The following is an 18,800-nucleotide window of genomic DNA, read 5'->3' as shown; positions in this document are numbered from 1 at the left end:
CTGATATCACTGCCCGGTCAGAACAGTTTTATCAGCGCCGTGGCGAGCCCAAGGTCACCCAGCTGGCTGCATGTGGGGGAGGGCAGAATCGAACCCGGCATGCCAGATTAGAAGTCCGCACTCCTAACCACTACACCAAACTGGCTCTCAGACACCTGATATGTTTTGGGGAACCAGCCTGTTTTTGTGTGCCAGGCATCTATCTCCTAGCTCACTGGTCTTCAGTCTATAGGTGGGTTGCAGAGCTCCACTTGCTCCTCTTTTGGAGCTGCCTTTTTGTTCCATTTTGAAACCTGCTATGTGTGCTCATGCATAGAGAGTAAGGTCGTGATCCCTGGCTTCTTACACATACACTGAGAGGAGCAGAAGGAAAATGAGGCGGAGGATATGGTTCCTTTTGAGCACAGGCAGATTCTGGGACCCTTCCTGTCACATGACTCTAATTTGTCCATGAGGTTATGTTTCTCCTTGTCATGTTTACATCCATGCTGTATTCTGGGAATTAAACTGGGTCCCAGATTTAGACAGTTTGAAGAACAATATCCAGATGGGTGTTGTGCTTTATTGGGTATTTTATTGTACAACGTTTGCCATTTTTTTCTGTGTAGTTAGTTACAAAAACATCCAACAATACTAAAATAACTTGCAGATGCAATTTTTGAACCTCTGTTCATTATTTTGGCAATTCTTGGAGACCAGGTGAAGTACCAGAAGTCTGGGGGCAGTCAAATGTCCCCATCGTTAAGAAGGGGGAAAAGGAGGCTCTGGGTAACTACCAACATCAGCTTGATGGCTATAAAGGTAAAGGTAAAGGTATCCCCTGTGCAAGCACCGAGTCATGTCTGACCCTTGGGGTGACGCCCTCCAGCGTTTTCATGGCAGACTCAATACGGGGTGGTTTGCCAGTGCCTTCCCCAGTCATTACCGTTTACCCCCCAGCAAGCTGGGTACTCATTTTACCGACCTCGGAAGGATGGAAGGCTAGTTACAAAAACATCCAACAATACTAAAATAACTTGCAGATGCAATTTTTGAACCTCTGTTCATTATTTTGGCAATTCTTGGAGACCAGGTGAAGTACCAGAAGTCTGGGGGCAAATGTCCCCATCGTTAAGAAGGGGAAAAAGGAGGCTCTGGGTAACTACCAACATCAGCTTGATGGCAATAGCTAACGAAATTTTAGAACAAATCATTAAACAATTAATTCTTGAGCAACTAGAGCAGATGGCTGTGATTACTAATAATCAGCAAAGGTTTCTCAAGAATAAGTCATGTCAGACTAACCTTATCTCTTTTTCTTTTTTTTTTTTGAGAAAGTTAGTACCTTGCTTGATCAGGGGAATGCTGTGGAGGTAGTTTATCTCAATTTCAGTAAAGCTTTTGTTAAAGTTTCACGTGATCTTCTTCTTGACAGTTGACAGTAGCCAACACCCTGGATATGAGCAAGCAGTGGGACTCAGTGGCTAAATAAGGAAATGGCTCTATCAAATGGAGTATCATGTCCAGATCATGGGAGGTGATGGTACCGCTTTACTCTGCTCTGGTTCGGCCTCACTTGGAGTACTGTGTTCAGTTTGGGACACCACAGTTGAAGTGGGATGTAGACAAACTAGAGCATGGCCAGAGGAGGCCAAGATGGTGAGGGGGTTGGAGACTAAAATATATGAGGAAAGGTTGGGGGAGCTTGGTCTGTTTAGCCAGGAGAGGAGACGACTGAGAGGGGATCTGATAACCAAGTATTTAAAAGGCTGCCATGTAGAGGATGGGGCAGAGTTGTTCTTTCTTGCCCCAGAGAGACGGACCAGAAGCAATAGGATGAAATTAATGCAAAATAAATTCTGTCTCAACATCTGGCAGAAGTTCCTGACAGTTAGAGCCGTTTCTCAGTGGAACAGGCTTCCTTGAGAGGTAGCGGGTTCTCCATCTTTGGAAATTTTTAAGCAGAGGCTGGATAGCCATATGACAGAGAGGCTGATTCTGTAAAGGTTTCATGAGGTAGGTTACAGTGGATATACAATAGGGTTGTGAGTGTCCTGCATTGTACAGGTGATTGGACTAGATGACCCATGAAATCCCTTCCAACTCTTTGATTCTATGATTCTATGAAACTGGAGCAAGTCCAGAGGAGGGCAATGAAGATGGTGTGGGGTTTGGAAACCAAGTTGTATGGGGAAAGGATGAAAGAGCTTGGTCTGTTTAGAGAAGACAAGGGAGAGGTGATATGATAACCATCTTCAAGTACTTGATAGGATGTCATATAGAGCATCAGTCCTCAACCCCCGGCCTCAGGGACTATTACCGGTCCGTGGATCAGTCGGTACTGGGCTGCGGCTCCTCATCGTCTTCCTCCCCAGCTGTTGCCTGGGAGGCTGCCCTGCCACTCTGCCACCGGCTCACCTTTGGTGCTCTCCAGTGGCCTTCATAGCTGGGGGTCCCCCTCAGTGTGGCACTGCACAACTGCTGCTGGCAGTGCCCCCCAGTGAACGGCAGGAAGTTACGGGCGCCAGCAGGAAAGCAAAAGGAGCAGGAGCTCAGGCGGTGGCAATGTCCCTTGGAAAAAGAAAACCCCCTTCCCCCGGGCCTCAGTAAAATTGTCACGTTGACCAGTCCCCGATGATAAAAAGGTTGGGGACCACTGATATAGAGGATAAAGCAGAGTTGTTTTCTGTTTCCCCAGAGGATCAGACCAGAACCAATGGGCTGAAATTAATTCAAAATAACAGATGTCCTCAGAAGGTTCTCCTTCTTTTGAAATTTTAAAGCAGAGGCTAGATAGCCATCTGAGAGAAATGCTAATTCTGTAAACTTTGGAATATTTGGTATGGGTGAGCAGAAAGGATTGTGTGAGTGTTTGGCTCTTATGGCCCTTTCTTGTATTCCCATGGAAATGCTAATCACCACTTTGGGGTCAGGAGGCAAATTTCTTATGACTGGCCAGGGATTCAGGTGTTTTTTGGAGGGGGCATCATCTGGGCATGGAACCGGGATCACTGTGTGTGGACAGGTAGTTGTTAGTTTCTGGCATTGTGCAGGGGGTTGGATCAGACCCTGTAGATCCCTTCCAGCTCTATGATTCTGATATTGGAATGTAACCCTATCTATGTATCACTTTCCCATTAATAAGACATTCTCATGTTTTCATTATTATTTCTTTGGCAGTGGATTTCGAATTAGTTTATCATCATCATCGAAATTTCATTTCATGTGATACTTAATCTAATATGTTTCTCCAGCATGTATCACTGGTAATATTTAATGCATTAAATAAATGTACAATGGGCATTGTCACATCCAGTATTTCTTCACCCCTCCATGCAACAACCACTGGATTGGAATGCTGACTGGAATGATGTCATGCTTCACGTTTCTTTTCTCTTTTTTTGAAATGTTATAAGACATATATGAAAGAGATGCAGCTTGCCCCTTAAGTCACTGACTTTTCAATGTGCAGCTTAGTCTTAAAGCTTTAGGGGATTTGTTTTGTACACGGTTGAAAGGGAGTATCCTGTATTCAGGATACAATGGGTCTGGGTTAGTCATTTTTCATGACTGGACTATAGACTCAAAAGCTATGCTTGGAATGTAAAAGAGCAAGGTCCTGCCAATATAACTTGAGCAGAACTCTGTGTGTTCCTCTTGGTCTCATTAAGATTGATTTTACAAAGCAAACTGTAAATATCAAGCCATCCATTAAAGCCCAGTGGGAGTTCTTTGTCCCCTCTCTGTTTTGCCATGATCTTTACCTAGGCGTTTTATGGTCTTTTTACAAAAATCCCCAACTTCGGTCAAATATCTGCTAGTGCTCCTGAAGAACCCTATCGTGGCAGTTTTTCCCCCTGCAGCTTAGAGCTAACTGGTTAATTAAATTGCATTTCTCTCCCTCTTTGGCTTCCACAGCTCCTTTGACTATGTGAGGTGTAATTTCACGGCACCATCATGCCTATGTCTAGTAAATTATCTCAGCATTCCTAGTCACTAACTCAGGAGGTTCTCTGTCCCTTGAAGACATGTGTTGATGTGGCACACCTATCAGGCAGCTTGAATGTTGGTTCTGGAGCAGATGTTGATGGGATGCGAGTTCAGTGTTGAAGATGGAAGAAATGCCAGAATAGGTAAATAATGAGGAGGAATCTGTGCTGAAGCAGCTGAAGGTGGCATAACCCTAGAGGATAATTCATATGCTGAATCAGGAGCAGATGTCAATAGAGACAGCTTGTCTGTGTATTTGGATGCTGATTCAGTAGCAACTAGCATTGATGGGATAGGCTTGTCAGACATCCTGTTTATAAAGACCAATGTTAACTGTAAAAATGGTGGGTTGTTAGAGGGAGGTGACATTTTGCTACAGGCAATAAGCACAGAAGAAACATCTTTCAAAAAATGACAACACAACAGATTTTTCAATGTTCTATTGAAAAACCATATCAGCAAACAGATTTCAGCTTTAAAAACTGCAGATAAATATTCTCCAATATGGGAGACACCTCAGTGTGGCCATATTGCTTATTTGCCATGCCAAGATGGCACAGTAAGTCTTTTGTAGTGCACAGGAGAGGTGGAGTCTCGTAGGCTGCTTGCCTGTCTGAGAAAGATTTCTCCTCCAACTTGCTGTTGAAGGTTCTGTGCGTAGCTGTTGGTACATCTGCTGGATTTTGACCTCCAAGTTTCACAATTGGAATGAAGAATGTCTCTGTGGAAATGCAATGCAAAGTATAGCCATTTAAGCAAACTTCTGGGTCAGTGGCTTGAACAGCCTACTCTAGCTGGTTGTTTTCATGACTAAGAGGTCATATGGTTCTTTCCTTTATGATGAAAGTTATTTAGTGCTGTCTATTTGCTTGGCCACGTGAAACCAAAAACATTGGAGATACAAGAGACATTGACTCAATGCATTCCTTGTGTGAAATTACTATTTAATTAAGCTGATTATGGTTAGTGTGATTGCGGAAAGTGATCCACTCTTAAGGGGGACCAGGTCTCCTGATATAGAAATATAGTGGGTTGTGTGTATATGTGTGAAGAAAGTGTGTTGCAGCAACATCATGATGTCATGTAAATAGCCACAAAAGCTCAGGGGAAAAAAAACATGTTATATATGGAAATATAAATCTCAATTACAAAAAAGCTAAAATCATATTCCCAAAACTAATGAAGTTATAAATGTTAACAAGTACATCAAAATCCATCAACTTTTAGTTATATATACAGGCACAGTTTGGTGTAGTGGTATAGCGGACTTCTCATCTGGCATGCCGGGTTTGATTCTGCACTCCCCCACATGCAGCCAGCTGGGTGACCTTGGGCTTGCCATGGCATTGATAAAACTGTTCTGACCGAGCAGTGATATCAGGGCTCTCTCAGCCTCACCCACCTCACAGGGTGTCTGTTGTGGGGAGAGGAAAGGGAAGGCGACTGTAAACCGCTTTGAGCCTCCTTTGGGCAGAGAAAAGCGGCATATAAGAACCAACTCTTCTTCATCGTCTTCTACCTTACCCTGGTGTAACCTTTTTAGTAAAATGGCATTATAAGCATCTTTCCTATGACCAGGTATACTTAGACATAATATAAAATCCATGTAAACCAAGTCAAATGCACTTAAGCTGTGAGGTCTTCAGTCACAAATTCTGACAAAAAATGGGGGGGGGGGGGCTTTACCTCCAAACTTTATTTTAGTGTTAAGCTCATCATGTGAAGTCTGTGTTTAGGAAAAGGGATCTTATAGAAGCCCTTGAATATAAAGAAGGCATAATTTTTTTTTCTAAGATTGGGGGGAGGCATAGGAGAAGACTAAGAACCCCTTCCCAAATAACACTTCCTGTTTATTTTGTATAGGAAACGCCATCCGACCGATTGCCCTACGAGCCGTTTCTGCTATAGCTTCTGCTATTCCAGGGTTTCCCATTCTAGCAACAGGAGGAATTGAGTCGGCTGAAAGCGGCCTGCAATTTCTTCACAGTGGTGCTTCTGTTTTGCAGGTATTCGTTTGGCTGTTGAAAAAATAATAATTGTGTGTTTATGAAAAGTGTGCTTTACCATAAAACTGAACATTTTGCCTCAAATCAGGAAGAGGGGGCAAGCCTAGTATGGATTTTCCCATTTCCTTTCACCTCTTTCTGGAGCACAGTCATCATTGTGAATAAAGCTGAACCAAAATAGAGACACGAGTGTCACTGAGAATTGTACTCCTTGTGAAACAAGTAGTGAAACAGGACCCCACACTCTTTTGTGGGGTCTGCAAAAGAAGGAAGAAGTTCCCCCATTCCAAATTATGACAGAATAGCTCTTCTCTTACCTGTTTTGGCTTTATGATGGTATCCCACAGCCAAATCTAATAATGCTGTGTGGAACCATGATATCATCATGTTGGCTGTATCAGCAGTTCCCAACCTTTTTTGATATGGTCAACCAAAAGTCCAAGTCTACATGTTATGATGACCCATCCAAAGATTTTTGCCACCCTATACAAACTATGATCTTGACACCCATATAATTCAGCAATCCATTTTCCACAATGGCTAACCAGACATCTAATAAAGGGAGTGGTAAGAGGAGGGGCATAGATAACAGATGGTCTCAACATTGCCTAGCGCTGGGGGAACCCCAGTCAGATCACATGTCTTTAGAGAAGGGCTAGTAGTTTACTTTATCAGCCGTGAGATTCTTCAGAAAGATCATATGGCCTCCCAGGAAATAATGGGTTGGATCATCCTTCACCATAAGGATAGGTAAAGGTAAAGGTATCCCCTGTGCAAGCACTGGGTCATGTCTGACCCTTGGGGTGACGCCCTCCAGCGTTTTCATGGCAGACTCAATATGGGGTGGTTTGCCAGTGCCTTCCCCAGTCATTACCGTTTACCCCCCAGCGAGCTGGGTACTCATTTTACCGACCTCGGAAGGATGGAAGGCTGAGTCAACCTTGAGCCGGCTGCTGGGATCGAACCCCCAGCCTCATGGGCAAAGCTTTCAGACGGCTGCCTTACCACTCTGCGCCACAAGAGGCTCATTCTATATTTAATTATATAAGGATAGATACAGTCAATTGTCCATAGCCATAAACCACTGTTGCTTTCTATTGCCCTTACAAAATATATTTCATTAATTCATTTGAACTATTTTTGTCCAGCCATTCCCAGAGAACAGCAGCTAATAATACTGTTTTAATACAGACATCATAAGATTAAAAAAAAACAATGCACGCCTAGAAATTGAAACACGACCCAAGTTTTACCACAGGCTCAAATCTTCATCAGCAGTCAATTCATACAAATCTCCAGAATGGAAAATAGATTTGATTGACTAGAATTACAATTTCAGCTTAATAAAAAAGCTCCCTAAAGTCCTATAGCACATGGCTTCACTGTGGTCCCAGCACACTGTTTTCAGCCAGATTATTTGATTAGTGAGTGGCAGAATTTCAGAAGGGGCAGATCCTAGTAGATTGTCATCCAGATTTGCCAATAAGATGACAGAACTAAGCAATGCACAAGTCTATAGCAGGAAAGACAGTCCTCTGAGTATGCAGACCCCAAGTCATTAAAACTGATAGATAATCATGAGCATCTTGAATGGAACCTATCAACTCACAGATGAGAGAAGAAAATTGAAAGTGCGCTCATGTGCATGCGTCATTCTGTTTCAGATGTCCCCATTTTATGTCTTGAAAGTTATTTATAGTTTTAGAACTGTAAATTTCTTTCTCAAACTAGACACAATCCACAGTTTTCAGAGCCAACAGCTGACTGGGGCTTTACCAAGCCCTAGTTGTAACTAAGGGTGTACAAAAAAAAAAGTATTTAGATAGCCAAAATTTGGCAAAAAATATATCCATCTGAATTAATACATGAAAAATACCAAAAAGGTTTTTTTTCCCATTAAGATTAGCCAAATACACAAACTATATATTAAGTTGCAAACTGACTGGTAACCGTTATGATAAATCAAGATGAATGTTTGTCTATAGCAGTAAAAAAGAACATGAATCCAGTAGCATCTTAAAGGGTAACAAAAGGGTAACAAAAATTTTGGCAGCTTTTGTGATCTAAAGCAGTGGTTCCCAACCTTTTTATTACCGGGGACCGGCCAACGCTTGACAATTTTACTGAGGCCCGGGAGGGAGGGTAGCCTTTTGCCGAGGGATGACGCTGCCACTGCCTGAGCCCCTGCTCCACTTGCTTTCCCACTGGCACCCCTGACTTTCCGCTGCCCACTGGGGGGGGCGCTGCCAGCAGCAGCTGCGCAGTGCCACACCGAGGGGGAGCCCCAGCCATGGAGGCTGCCGGAGAGCACCAATGGTGAGCTGGTGGCAGAATGGCAGGGCAGCCCCTGAGGCAGCAGCCGGGGAGCAGGACAAGGACCAGTCCCGGTCTGGGGATTGGGAAACAGCTGATCTAAAGGAGTGGGTAGTGACTCACGGAAGCTAATAACCTGCCACAAGTTTTGTTAGTCTTTAAGGCACTACTAGACTCTTGTGCTTTTTTATCGTTAACCATTGTATTTCTATTTTTCAAGTGATTCGAGAATTAACAATTATTTATGTCTGAAATGTTTACTCACCCTGAGTACAAAGGGACAAGATGACAAACATTCCAGAGCCTCTCCAGTTCTATGGAGGTACCATAGACAGGACCAGTTCTTCATAACATCTCCCATGCTCTGGTAGTCTTCTGGCTCTGTGACTTGCAAGGGTGCTAGAAAGTATAAACTGTACTAGAAGACAACTAGAATGATTTTGGAGGAAGGCTTGCTAGCCTATGGAAGGGTTGTGATGATAGTGAAGAAAGCTTGTTTCTATGCAATCATTGCACCAGTTGAATCTCATCTAAATCAGCTGTTTAAAGTGGTTTGTGACTTGTTATTAATGTTAATTTGCTCCCTAGTTGTAATGCTTCAGGAAAATTCTTTCCTGATAACATCTGTCATCCGTTCTGATTTGGAGGCCAACTTGAGAATAGATCAGAAGTATCTGCTTGTCTTTTTTTTTTGTCTGTGGATTCTGAGAGGATCCTCAGAATTGTGAAGCCATCACTTGTGTTCTTCTTGATCATTGGAGGAGCTGACTTCTTTTAGAAGCCCATCCTGGATTCTAAAATTATGCTGGGAAAATGTATTGGAGACATTGATTGAAGCTGTTAATGTTTTACTAGCTGAGGGGCTCTTAGGAGGCAGTTATTGCTCCTTTGCTTTAAAAACATGTACTGGCTAATGATGAGATGAGCAATTATAGACCAGTCTCCAATTTGCTTTTACTGGAGATGGTTAGACTGTGTGGTGGTAGAGTCATTTCAGGGCTTTTGGCCATGAACAATTAATCCCTGTGGTTTGGATATGAGCTATAATTCCAGGGGATACCCAGGTTCCACCTGGAGGCTGACATCCTTATGACTGACCCAAGTGAGTTCCATTGTGGAGCATGGTTTTAACTCAAGTATCTGCTTTTCTCTCATTGGCATTATGTGCTGGAATGTAACAGAAGTTTGTATAATTTTATAACCACAAATAAAATTATTTTTGTGTAGTAGCACATGGGTTTCCATAGACTTCGCCTCTTTAAATACATTTTTTAAAAGAGTAATAGATGAGATTTCATGTCTATTCTAAGAAGCTTTATTTTTCTCATTTTTGCCATCCTGAATCTGGAGCAGTATTTATATCTGCAGAAAAGTATGATCAACAAGGGAATGTTCCATTGATTTCATTTATGACTGCTAATTAGAACTGAACCTAGACCAAAGGAGTATATAACTTCCTACAATTTGTCACTTGGCCTCTAAGGATTTCCATTAAAATGTTATATTAGCTGAAATATATTGCAGTGCTGCTTCCATTTGTACCCAACTTGCATTAGGACTTTGATTCAGCTTCAGAAATTGATGTCTTGATTAGTTTATTAATGTACAGTTAGGCAGAATGATTAGATAGGTGAGCAGGTTCATTATTACTCCTTTTGTCAGCTACTTTCTGAATGTAATGATAAATGTTCAAATGCGACAGAATCAGAGAAAGGGAGAGAAAGGAACCTGTACAAAGAGTCAGGGCTCAGCCCCAGAGATGACATTTCCACAGCCATTCTGATAACTTCAGTGTAAGCTTTGTTATATGTTAGGGAATGGGGATTGCACAGTAATCATATATGCTGGATGCGCATGCTTCTTGCTTTATCTGGAGAAAACTGTGATGACCACCCCTCACCCTCATGGCAATCCTGCCCACATCTGGTGAGACCCTTCCCCTCTCTCCTGACCCGTGGAGTGGTCCTACACAACAGGCAATGTGTGGCCAGTTCCCAGCAGCTCAGGTCAGGCTGATGGAATGGAGGAGCCCAAGGTTGATATCAGTTGGCAGTGCTAGGTGCCTGAAGGCCAACAGGGCAATAAGGGGCATAAATCTTGCTGGCTTGAGCAGGCTTAATGTGCTCAAACACATCAGAAACATGCTGGTGGGGGGTAGAATCTTGACCTCTCACCAAGGACGGTTAGCAGAATTGTATGTATGGTCAAGTATCAGATAATTCCAATGGGGGAGTGAGATATACATTCAAACCCTACTTCAATGAGGATAACTGAAGATGGGAACACTGCAGATTTAAAGGGAATGGCACATATACAGTGAACTAGCGGCTGAAAGGCTGTCTGAAAGCTATGCCCATGAGGTTGGGAGTTCGATCCCAGCAGCCGGCTCAATGGAAAGAAAGTCTTCACCCACTGGTAAAAGACAACAACAGAAGAGTACAGATTAATTTCCCTGGGAGGAATCCTGAGCTTTGGTGACATGACTGAGAAGGGCCATTCCTGGAATGCCACGTGCATGGGGGGCATTCAAATCAGAATTGGCCTCTGGAAGCAACTATAACAGTTGGGCAGATTCATAAGGTTCCAAACCATGTAGAGCCCTACATGGTATGCCCAGAAACAAACTGGAAACTAGGTTAGATGGGCGAAAGCTGGATATGGTCCCTACAACCCATTCCAGTCAATATCTTGGCTGCAATGCTCTGTACCAGTTGAAGTTTCCAAACACTTCTCAAGAGCACCCCTACATAGAGTACACTGTAGTAATCTAATCTGGAGGTGTCCATGTCATGCAGCATAGTGGCCAGATTTTTTCTGTCCAGGAAAGGTCACAGTTGGCTAATCAGTTGAAGCTGATAAATAAGGTGACCAGATTGTATATATATATTACAATACTCTTTTTGCATTCTATGCGTTCTATGAAATTTTTTGTTTCTCCATATAGACCAAATTTTTAATCAATTACCCCCCCCCCCCCTGGTCAATGGTGTCCCAGTTTACCAATGTTAAAATCTGGTCACCTTACTCTAGACTTCAGACTAGTTCCTTCAAGTGGAGGACAACACCATCCAGAACAAGTTATACCTTAAATCCAGGGTTAGAAATTCATCACCACACAGATATCTTTCATAATATAGATAGTGGCAAACTCTCCCCTTATGTAGTCTGTCAATAATAGGGTCCATTTTGTAAACAAGGTTTTTTTAAAATATTGCTACTTTACCCATCCAATTTGGAAGTTTTTTGTGGCTTTAGGCCTGTCTGTTGGTTCTGCATGCTGACCTTAAAACTAGCCTCCTTGTTTGTGAAGCAAAAATCCCTGCAGTATCTTCCCTGGGCGGGGAGGGGGGGTTGATTGAATTATGGAACAGGAACAATTTTGCACTTAGCCCTTTCACTATTGAGTGAAAATCAGCTTCATGGTGAATAAAAAATAAAAAGAATGCTGAACAGCATGATTCATTCTAGTTTGTCTTGTGGAAAACAGATGTACCTTCATTGACTTGGAGTTTCTGCTGGACCTAATTCACCTGCAGTAATTTATCTTTGATTTGCTGTGGGTGTTTTCTATCCAAAAATATCTAAGCATCTTTCCTAGCTGATATAGCTAGGAAACCAGCAACTGCACGAATACAAGCAGAGTAAATTTAAATGTGTGTGACAGCCAAATTGAACATTTTAATTAAACAAGAATATTCTTTGGGATTTACAATGCAATCCTACACAGAGTTAGAAGGATATACATCCAGAGGTGTAACACTGTTTAAGACTGTACAGTTGGAGGGGAAAGTGAGACAAAACCTGACTTTGGCACCTTCCAAATGTTGTTAATTTCTACTTTTTTTCTAATTAATTGTAATTAATGCTGTATTTTTCTCAAGTTTGTTATAGCTTAAAGAATTTTGATATATATTGAAGTCATCACTATCTTAGCCAGAAGAATGAAACCAATGACTGTAAGATTGTGCATTTTGGATTTCCTTGTATATACATTATTCCAAATTCATTTTACTTTAACAAAAAGTGAATTAATCCTTATTTTTTCAAATAATGTATAGCATTCCTGTGCAACATCTGTTGTTTTTTTAATGTGAGCTTTCCCCTAAATCTTTGATTTGCACAAATGAGACTTTCATCTCTTTTCACATATCTCTTTTCTTTCACGTATGTGCTCCACTAAGTCACATCTTTTCCTTTGGCAGATTTTTTAAAAGGCTTTTGAGGCATTTTTAGAAGTCATCTCACTGTAGGAAATTAAAAATGGATACAATTATAGAAAACTCTAGTTGAAAGGAAAAATGCATTATGGAAAATGCCATAAAAGCACAAAAATATTAAAGTAAAAAATCACTTCACAGCAGCCCGTATGATTCAATTGTAGATCAATAGTGTGTAGTTAATGCATTAGCAGTAGAGCATTAATTCGCAATTACTGCAGGTGATCTGATCCTCTGCGTGCTGTCCATTGACACAAATGACCTTTCGTTGAAAAGGATTCTGCAGTCATTATTTCTAGCAGCTGTAACCGGAAGGGGAATAGAATGAAGGAGTTGCTTTATACGGTGTGCAGTTAAAAAAAAAGAAAGAAACATAGCAACAGCTCTTGAGTATGGAGCCTGCCCTGGATTAGCTTTAGAATCCTTTGAACATTTAGTTGCTAAATTGGAAGAATACATTTGTCCTTTTGGCAGGATATCACAATATATGGTACTATGTACATTCCAGGTGGATGTGCTTTATTCTCTTCGTAATGGATCTCTAGTGGTTCACTGGATAAAAATTTGCTTTGGAAGTGTACTATGACTGATGTTGCTTTAGAGTAGTCCAAACTAATCATTCTAATATCAGCAACAGCAATATTAATGGGGTACTGACAACCTCCAGTACTGATCTATTTGCCATTTAATTTCCTTCCGGCCCTTGGTAAAGAATACTTAAAAGTGAACCTTTCCTTTCTTCATCTGACCAACATCTCACAGTGAAGTGGTAGGATATCTCATACTTCTGTTGTTTTTTTCTAACTTCACTAGTGTTAGTAAGTTTAACTGTAGTCAGGTTTTGAGGATCTAACCACAAGTTACATGTTTTGAAATGGCATTTGAGTTGTCTTCTTTCAAGATAATTTCCAGAAGCACATAAATTACTGCATGCTATTTGAAGATATTTATAAAACATCTGAACAAACTCCATATTTCTGCTCCTCATTGAAAGCTATCTTGTGCTGAAAGACAAGGAAAAACCATCTCTTGGGAAGTATGAGAGTGGGTTTTCTACTTCATTCCTGTAGGATTCTTGGGGTCAGAGAACTTTTCTCCTTTCTTAGATCACAAATAAGTTTCTTTCGTGGACACAAAATTGAGTTCACAAATTCTTATAGCCAAGTTGATGGAGCCCGAAAGCAATTTTAGAGGGAAGAAAATATAGAGCTATTGAAGGAAGAGTCTCGGAAGGATGAGAGGTTAATCACTCCAGGACTAAATTGAGGTCCCAAGGCAGAAAAATTGTTTTGCTGGCTGGTTTTGATAGACTTCCAGCTTACAAAAATATGCCCCTATGGGTATGTCCTCAAGGGGAAACATACTCCCACTTTAATGATTTTGTTCATTACAGATCTGTGTCTGCCAAGAGTGATGTCTCTGTGGACTAAGGAAAGTCCATCCTGAGTAAACCAGAAAGAGAGAAAATCCTTGTTTTTTGTTTCTCTGTATTTTTGGTATAAATGCGTTAAGATAGTTTTCAAGTGGATGTTCCTTTGGTATTCAAGTGGTTGGCTTTATGGCAACAATCTTACAGGGTACATTCAGGATCAGGCCCTAAAACTTTGCTTGGGCAATAAATATCATATATGGGGTGGGAAATCACTTAAAATTTGTACATGCAAAACAAGCAGACATTGGTTGCCTCTTCCTGACAGCCTTCTCTGTGCAGGCAGTTTTTTGTTTCCCCTTTAGGAACATTGAAGGAAGCATATTCCACCCCTACTGTGCCATTCACACACCTGTAAACTGAAGTGAAACCTGAGAAATGCTTTATTGATTATGCCAATTATATTTTGGTCCTTTCAAATAAAGTGGATATTATGGAAGGTTCAAGTGAAAGATTACGGTGGGACAGTTGAACAACAGGAACAAGCTGATGATGTTAGCCATTCAGTTTTGTCTGACTCTTGGCAATCCTATGGCTCAGTTGTATCCACATCTTCTGTGTTTGCTAGTCTCAAGCATGGATAAATGGGGCGGGCTAAGGAAATAGCTGGCAACCTACCTTGTAAAATAAAATTCTGAGAAAATCCTATGGAACAGCAAACAACTAGTGCCAAACAATTTCACGATTAGAAATCCTGAGTATTTTGGGTGCTAACAGTCTGGCATTGAATTTCACAGAATTTTAAAAGGCAGAAATAAACAGAGAGTGCTCCTTCTTACAGATTACAACCACCAGGGTATGTGTATGTGTTATAAAGTCACATGGTGGGAGATCATAAGCAGCATATATGATCTGAAATTTGAAGATTCTGGGGAAAGTATATCCATGTGTTGGGGTGCCCAAACACCCGCCCAACAAACAGAGCAGGCTCTCCAGGGTGGACCCAATGCAGTGCAGCAAGAAGTAGATCTGGCCTACACTTCTGTTATCCATCTAGGCCAGGTGAGCAGAGAAAGGCAGCATGGTAGAAACCAGACTGCTGCGGACAGGTAAGAGCATGGTTGGCTGGCCTAGGAGCATGGCTTGCCACCCTCCCCCCTGTGGGGCTCTGGTAAGGCCTGGTGTGGAGGGGGCAGCCATCTGGGGGAGTTAGTGGGTGGTAGCATCCCCCTGATCCAGTGTGTTTGCAGTTCCTGCTGCCATCCTTGTGTGCTTCGTCAACGTGTTGGGAGCCTGGGGGTGAAAACTTATTCTCCTTTCTCTTGTCCTTCCCAACTTTCCTCATGCACTTCCCAAACAATTCCCAGAAATCCCCTGCCAAGCTCGTAGCAGGTCTGCTTCAGTGCCACGCTCTCACCAGCCAAGAGGTGAGTGCTGCAGTGCCATGGACTTTAGCAAAGAAGCCCATGAGTTGAATGGGCTGATGGCCAGGAGCAGCGGCAGCACACTTCCTGAGGAGGAAAAGAAAGAAAGAGGAGGAGATAGGGAGGAAGAAAGAGAAACAAAAAGAAAGAGAGAGAGAGAGAGAGAAAGTGAGAGGGATGAAGGAATAAAGGAGGGAGAGGATAAAAGAATGAAAATAATGAAAACCGGAGTGAGAAGAATGAAAGGTAGAAAGACAGGATGAAAGAAAGAGATGGAGAAAGAAAAAGAAATGAAGAATGAGGGAGAAAGGAAGGAAGGCATCAGTTCTCCTGGAGAAAACATTGTACCTCCTACCTCCCCCCCCCCCCAATACAACAGTGTCTACACAGGTCACCACTGTCCTTACCTTCCCATTCAACCCCACATCTTCCAAAGGCCAGGCCAGGCAAGCCATGGCGGGGTGGTATGCCACCTTCCTGTCCCCACATCTTCCACAGGCCGGGCCAGGAAGGCAGCAAGGGGAGTCTACCCTGTCACCTTCCTGCCCTCCTATATCTCTCGAAGGCTGGGCCAGGCACAGATGGCCATGGGAGAGGGGTGTCTCCTTCCCACCCATTCCCTCACATCTTCTAAAAACACCATTTAGATAATGCTTCCAAAAGTCAGGCTGAGAAGGGAAGACTCTGGGAGTGAGCTACCTCATTCGTGTCCTCTCCCCTGTATCTCCCAAAGACACTGCTCCTCTGGGCAGTGAAGGCCATGGGGGGTTGCCTCTCCTTCCCAACTCCACATCTCTCAAGTCCAAGTTACTCAGGGAAAGCCAGAGGAGTGGGCTGCCTCCTTACCATACAACCCATCTTTCAGCTGGGGGGAATTGAGCTGCACACAAACCAAGGCTTAGATTCCAAAGTTGCAGCAGTTGTTCCTCATCCCTCTGCCCAGCCTCCAGCTGCAACTCCCTGCCTTGTCAGCCTACCTGGTTCACCTGAGTCAGTTAAGTAATGCCAGTTATGTGCTGGAAGAGATCTTTAGTCTAAAAGGCACCACACCAGGTTAGCAAGACAGTTGTTTACTGCAGAAGGTTGTGAGTCATCACAGAATGAGGTCTGAGAGGCTGCTGACAGCCTATATTAACTTAGGCCTGAGTTGTGGATATGACTTTGCAGCTCTCTCTCTCTATTGGTGGCACCCCCCCCCAGGGAGGGCCAATCAGACAGGGAGTGAGTTTTCTGCATGCAACTTGAATTTTATTATGGTTAAAGATAAAAATATTTACATGCCACATTCTCATCCTACACAGTTAACATGCAAGTACAAGACCAAAGAGGTTATATACATTTTGTTTACATTTTGTATGTTACTGAAAAAAGCCAAATTAACCAGATTAAAACTAAAAAAAGCAAAACAGTGTATCTCATGAAAGACTTTTCAAAGGTCAACAGGTTTTGTTGCTTTTTCCATTGATATGATCAGAATATTAGAGACCATGAGGTCAAAGGTTGACTTCCTAATAATGTGGCATTCAGAGCATTATTTAACACAGCTATCTTATGCAGTTCAGCACCAAAGCTGATGTAACTCTCCTTTTTAAGATAGCATGATGGCATTCTTATGAGTGCAAGAATGTTATCACTTCAGCAAAGAAAGGGAATATGATGGTAGAAGGCAATGTTTGTGATCTGAACAAAATGTGCTGCCACCATAACAGCTCAGATCAAAGAAGCTGCTGTCTTGATTGCCAGGAAGCCACAGAACTCACTTTGATCTCATGTCATTAGGGCTAAATGCAGTACGTAGAGACATCACTGTTTTGGTGTTGTACTGAGACAGCAAAAGGAAACAACCATTCTACAAAGTCAAGCTTTGTCATTTGCTTATTTGTATGTTGAGGTTAATGTTGGTTGACCAGCAGTTGCTCATGCAGTCTTATGCTGGCATGAATTCTGTACATTGGCCAGGTGAAGGGTCCAGTGTCACAGATAGATAGGAACAGAGCAGTTTATTCTCACCTCAGAGTACTCAAGTGTCTAAGTGACTCTCTAGATTAAGACATGGCAATGTTTGTGGTTGGATAGCTAATGGAATAACAATTGGCTGATGGGGCTGCAAACCCAGTCCTCTCTGATAATGGCATTCAGCTGGTATCAGCTGCCTATGGAACTCACTGACCGTGACTCCATTAGACAGTCAGAGGAAAAAGTCCCTAGTATTTTCTCCCAGAAAGAGGCAGTGAATAATATTTACTTACCAATTTCATACCCCAGACTTTTCACATGAGGGTCTATTATGGATGGCAGGAAACAACACATAAAGTCTTGGAAGAAAGATATGTTTTTTTATTCTACACGTGACACCTTTTTTACTATAGAAAACCCATCACAGTATTTTTGGTTATGCATTATCCCCCACCACATTGCAACGAGTGCACCTTTTCTGCACTGTATTTGAAACTAGCTTTACTACAACTTTTATTTTATGACGGTGCTGAAGATGCCTGTTTTGGGATACATAAACATTAGTGTGTTTTTGGTCTCCTCCCCTGTATACCAATGGGTGAAGGGGCAGTCTCTAGTCTCTTGTCTACCAATGGGCACTTGAGGCACCTCTTGGTTGGTGCAGGCCCTCCCACCTCTGCTATGACAACATTACATAAATAGAAATTAATTTATTCATTCCCTCAGAGGCATTTCAATCCAGTCTCTACAAGGAACAGCATACCTCTGAGGGGAAAAGGTTGTAGTGTTTTCAAAAGGTTGTGTGTCCCCACATAAATTTCTTGTTGATGTCTCCATGTCCATGAACTACAATTCCCATGAGGCTCTGCCAGCAGCATGTGCCAGAGAGATAGTTAGGTGACATTGCAGCTGACCATGGCCTCTCACACAATGGAGGAAGTCCCCTCCACTTAAGGATTTGCCTTCATAAGTCTTTCAAATGCATAATCAGCCTGGCTGAGAATGGTGGTCTAGAAATCCAATAAATAAAAATAATAATAATAATATGCAAATAGCAACAATGCAGTATCAGAGAGCAGGCATAAATGCATTTTTTTTAATGATGATTTTAAAGGGTCAGCGTGCTGACTTTGCTGAAAACCTATGCATGCATAATAGCCGGAGGTCTGATTCTAATTGCTGGAGGCTACTGAGTCAGTCTATCAAGAACATTTTAATCCCATTCTTTCTCTAAGGAGGTTGTGCTGAGGAATCTCACTCTCTGTGTCCCAACAATGCCGTGGTAGAGTTACCAGTGCAAGTTCATCAAGCAAGCTTCATAGCAGAATGGGGGTTTGAACCTGAGTCTCCTTGAGCCTCGATCAGCCTTTCTCAACTTTTTTTACTGTTGAAAAGCCCCTGAAACATTCTTCAGGCTTTGAGAACTCCCAGAAGTGGTGCAATCGTGCAGAATATGGTTGGGCCGCATAGCTATGTCCATGCCCACCCTGGACCCCTCCCCTTCCGGCCCCCTCCAGGCCCATCATTGACCATTTTGGGAGTGGTG

General features: G+C 42.4%; 1 protein-coding gene across 2 annotated transcripts in view; it reads left to right on the top strand.

The window, feature by feature from the left end:
- DPYD (dihydropyrimidine dehydrogenase) overlaps positions 1-18,800 on the top strand; it is a 609,807-nt gene that overhangs the window by 505,034 nt on the left and 85,973 nt on the right. For both annotated transcript variants that reach the window (XM_077332983.1, XM_077332982.1), the window contains one exon: positions 5,833-5,975. In XM_077332983.1, the coding sequence (XP_077189098.1) occupies positions 5,833-5,975 (143 nt within the window). The remainder of the gene's footprint in view (positions 1-5,832; positions 5,976-18,800) is intronic.

The sequence above is a fragment of the Paroedura picta genome, chromosome 4 (assembly GCF_049243985.1).
Source record: "Paroedura picta isolate Pp20150507F chromosome 4, Ppicta_v3.0, whole genome shotgun sequence".
Taxonomy (NCBI): Eukaryota; Metazoa; Chordata; class Lepidosauria; order Squamata; family Gekkonidae; genus Paroedura; species Paroedura picta.
Note: the sequence above shows the minus strand (reverse complement) of the source record. Positions and strands in the feature narration are given on the sequence as shown.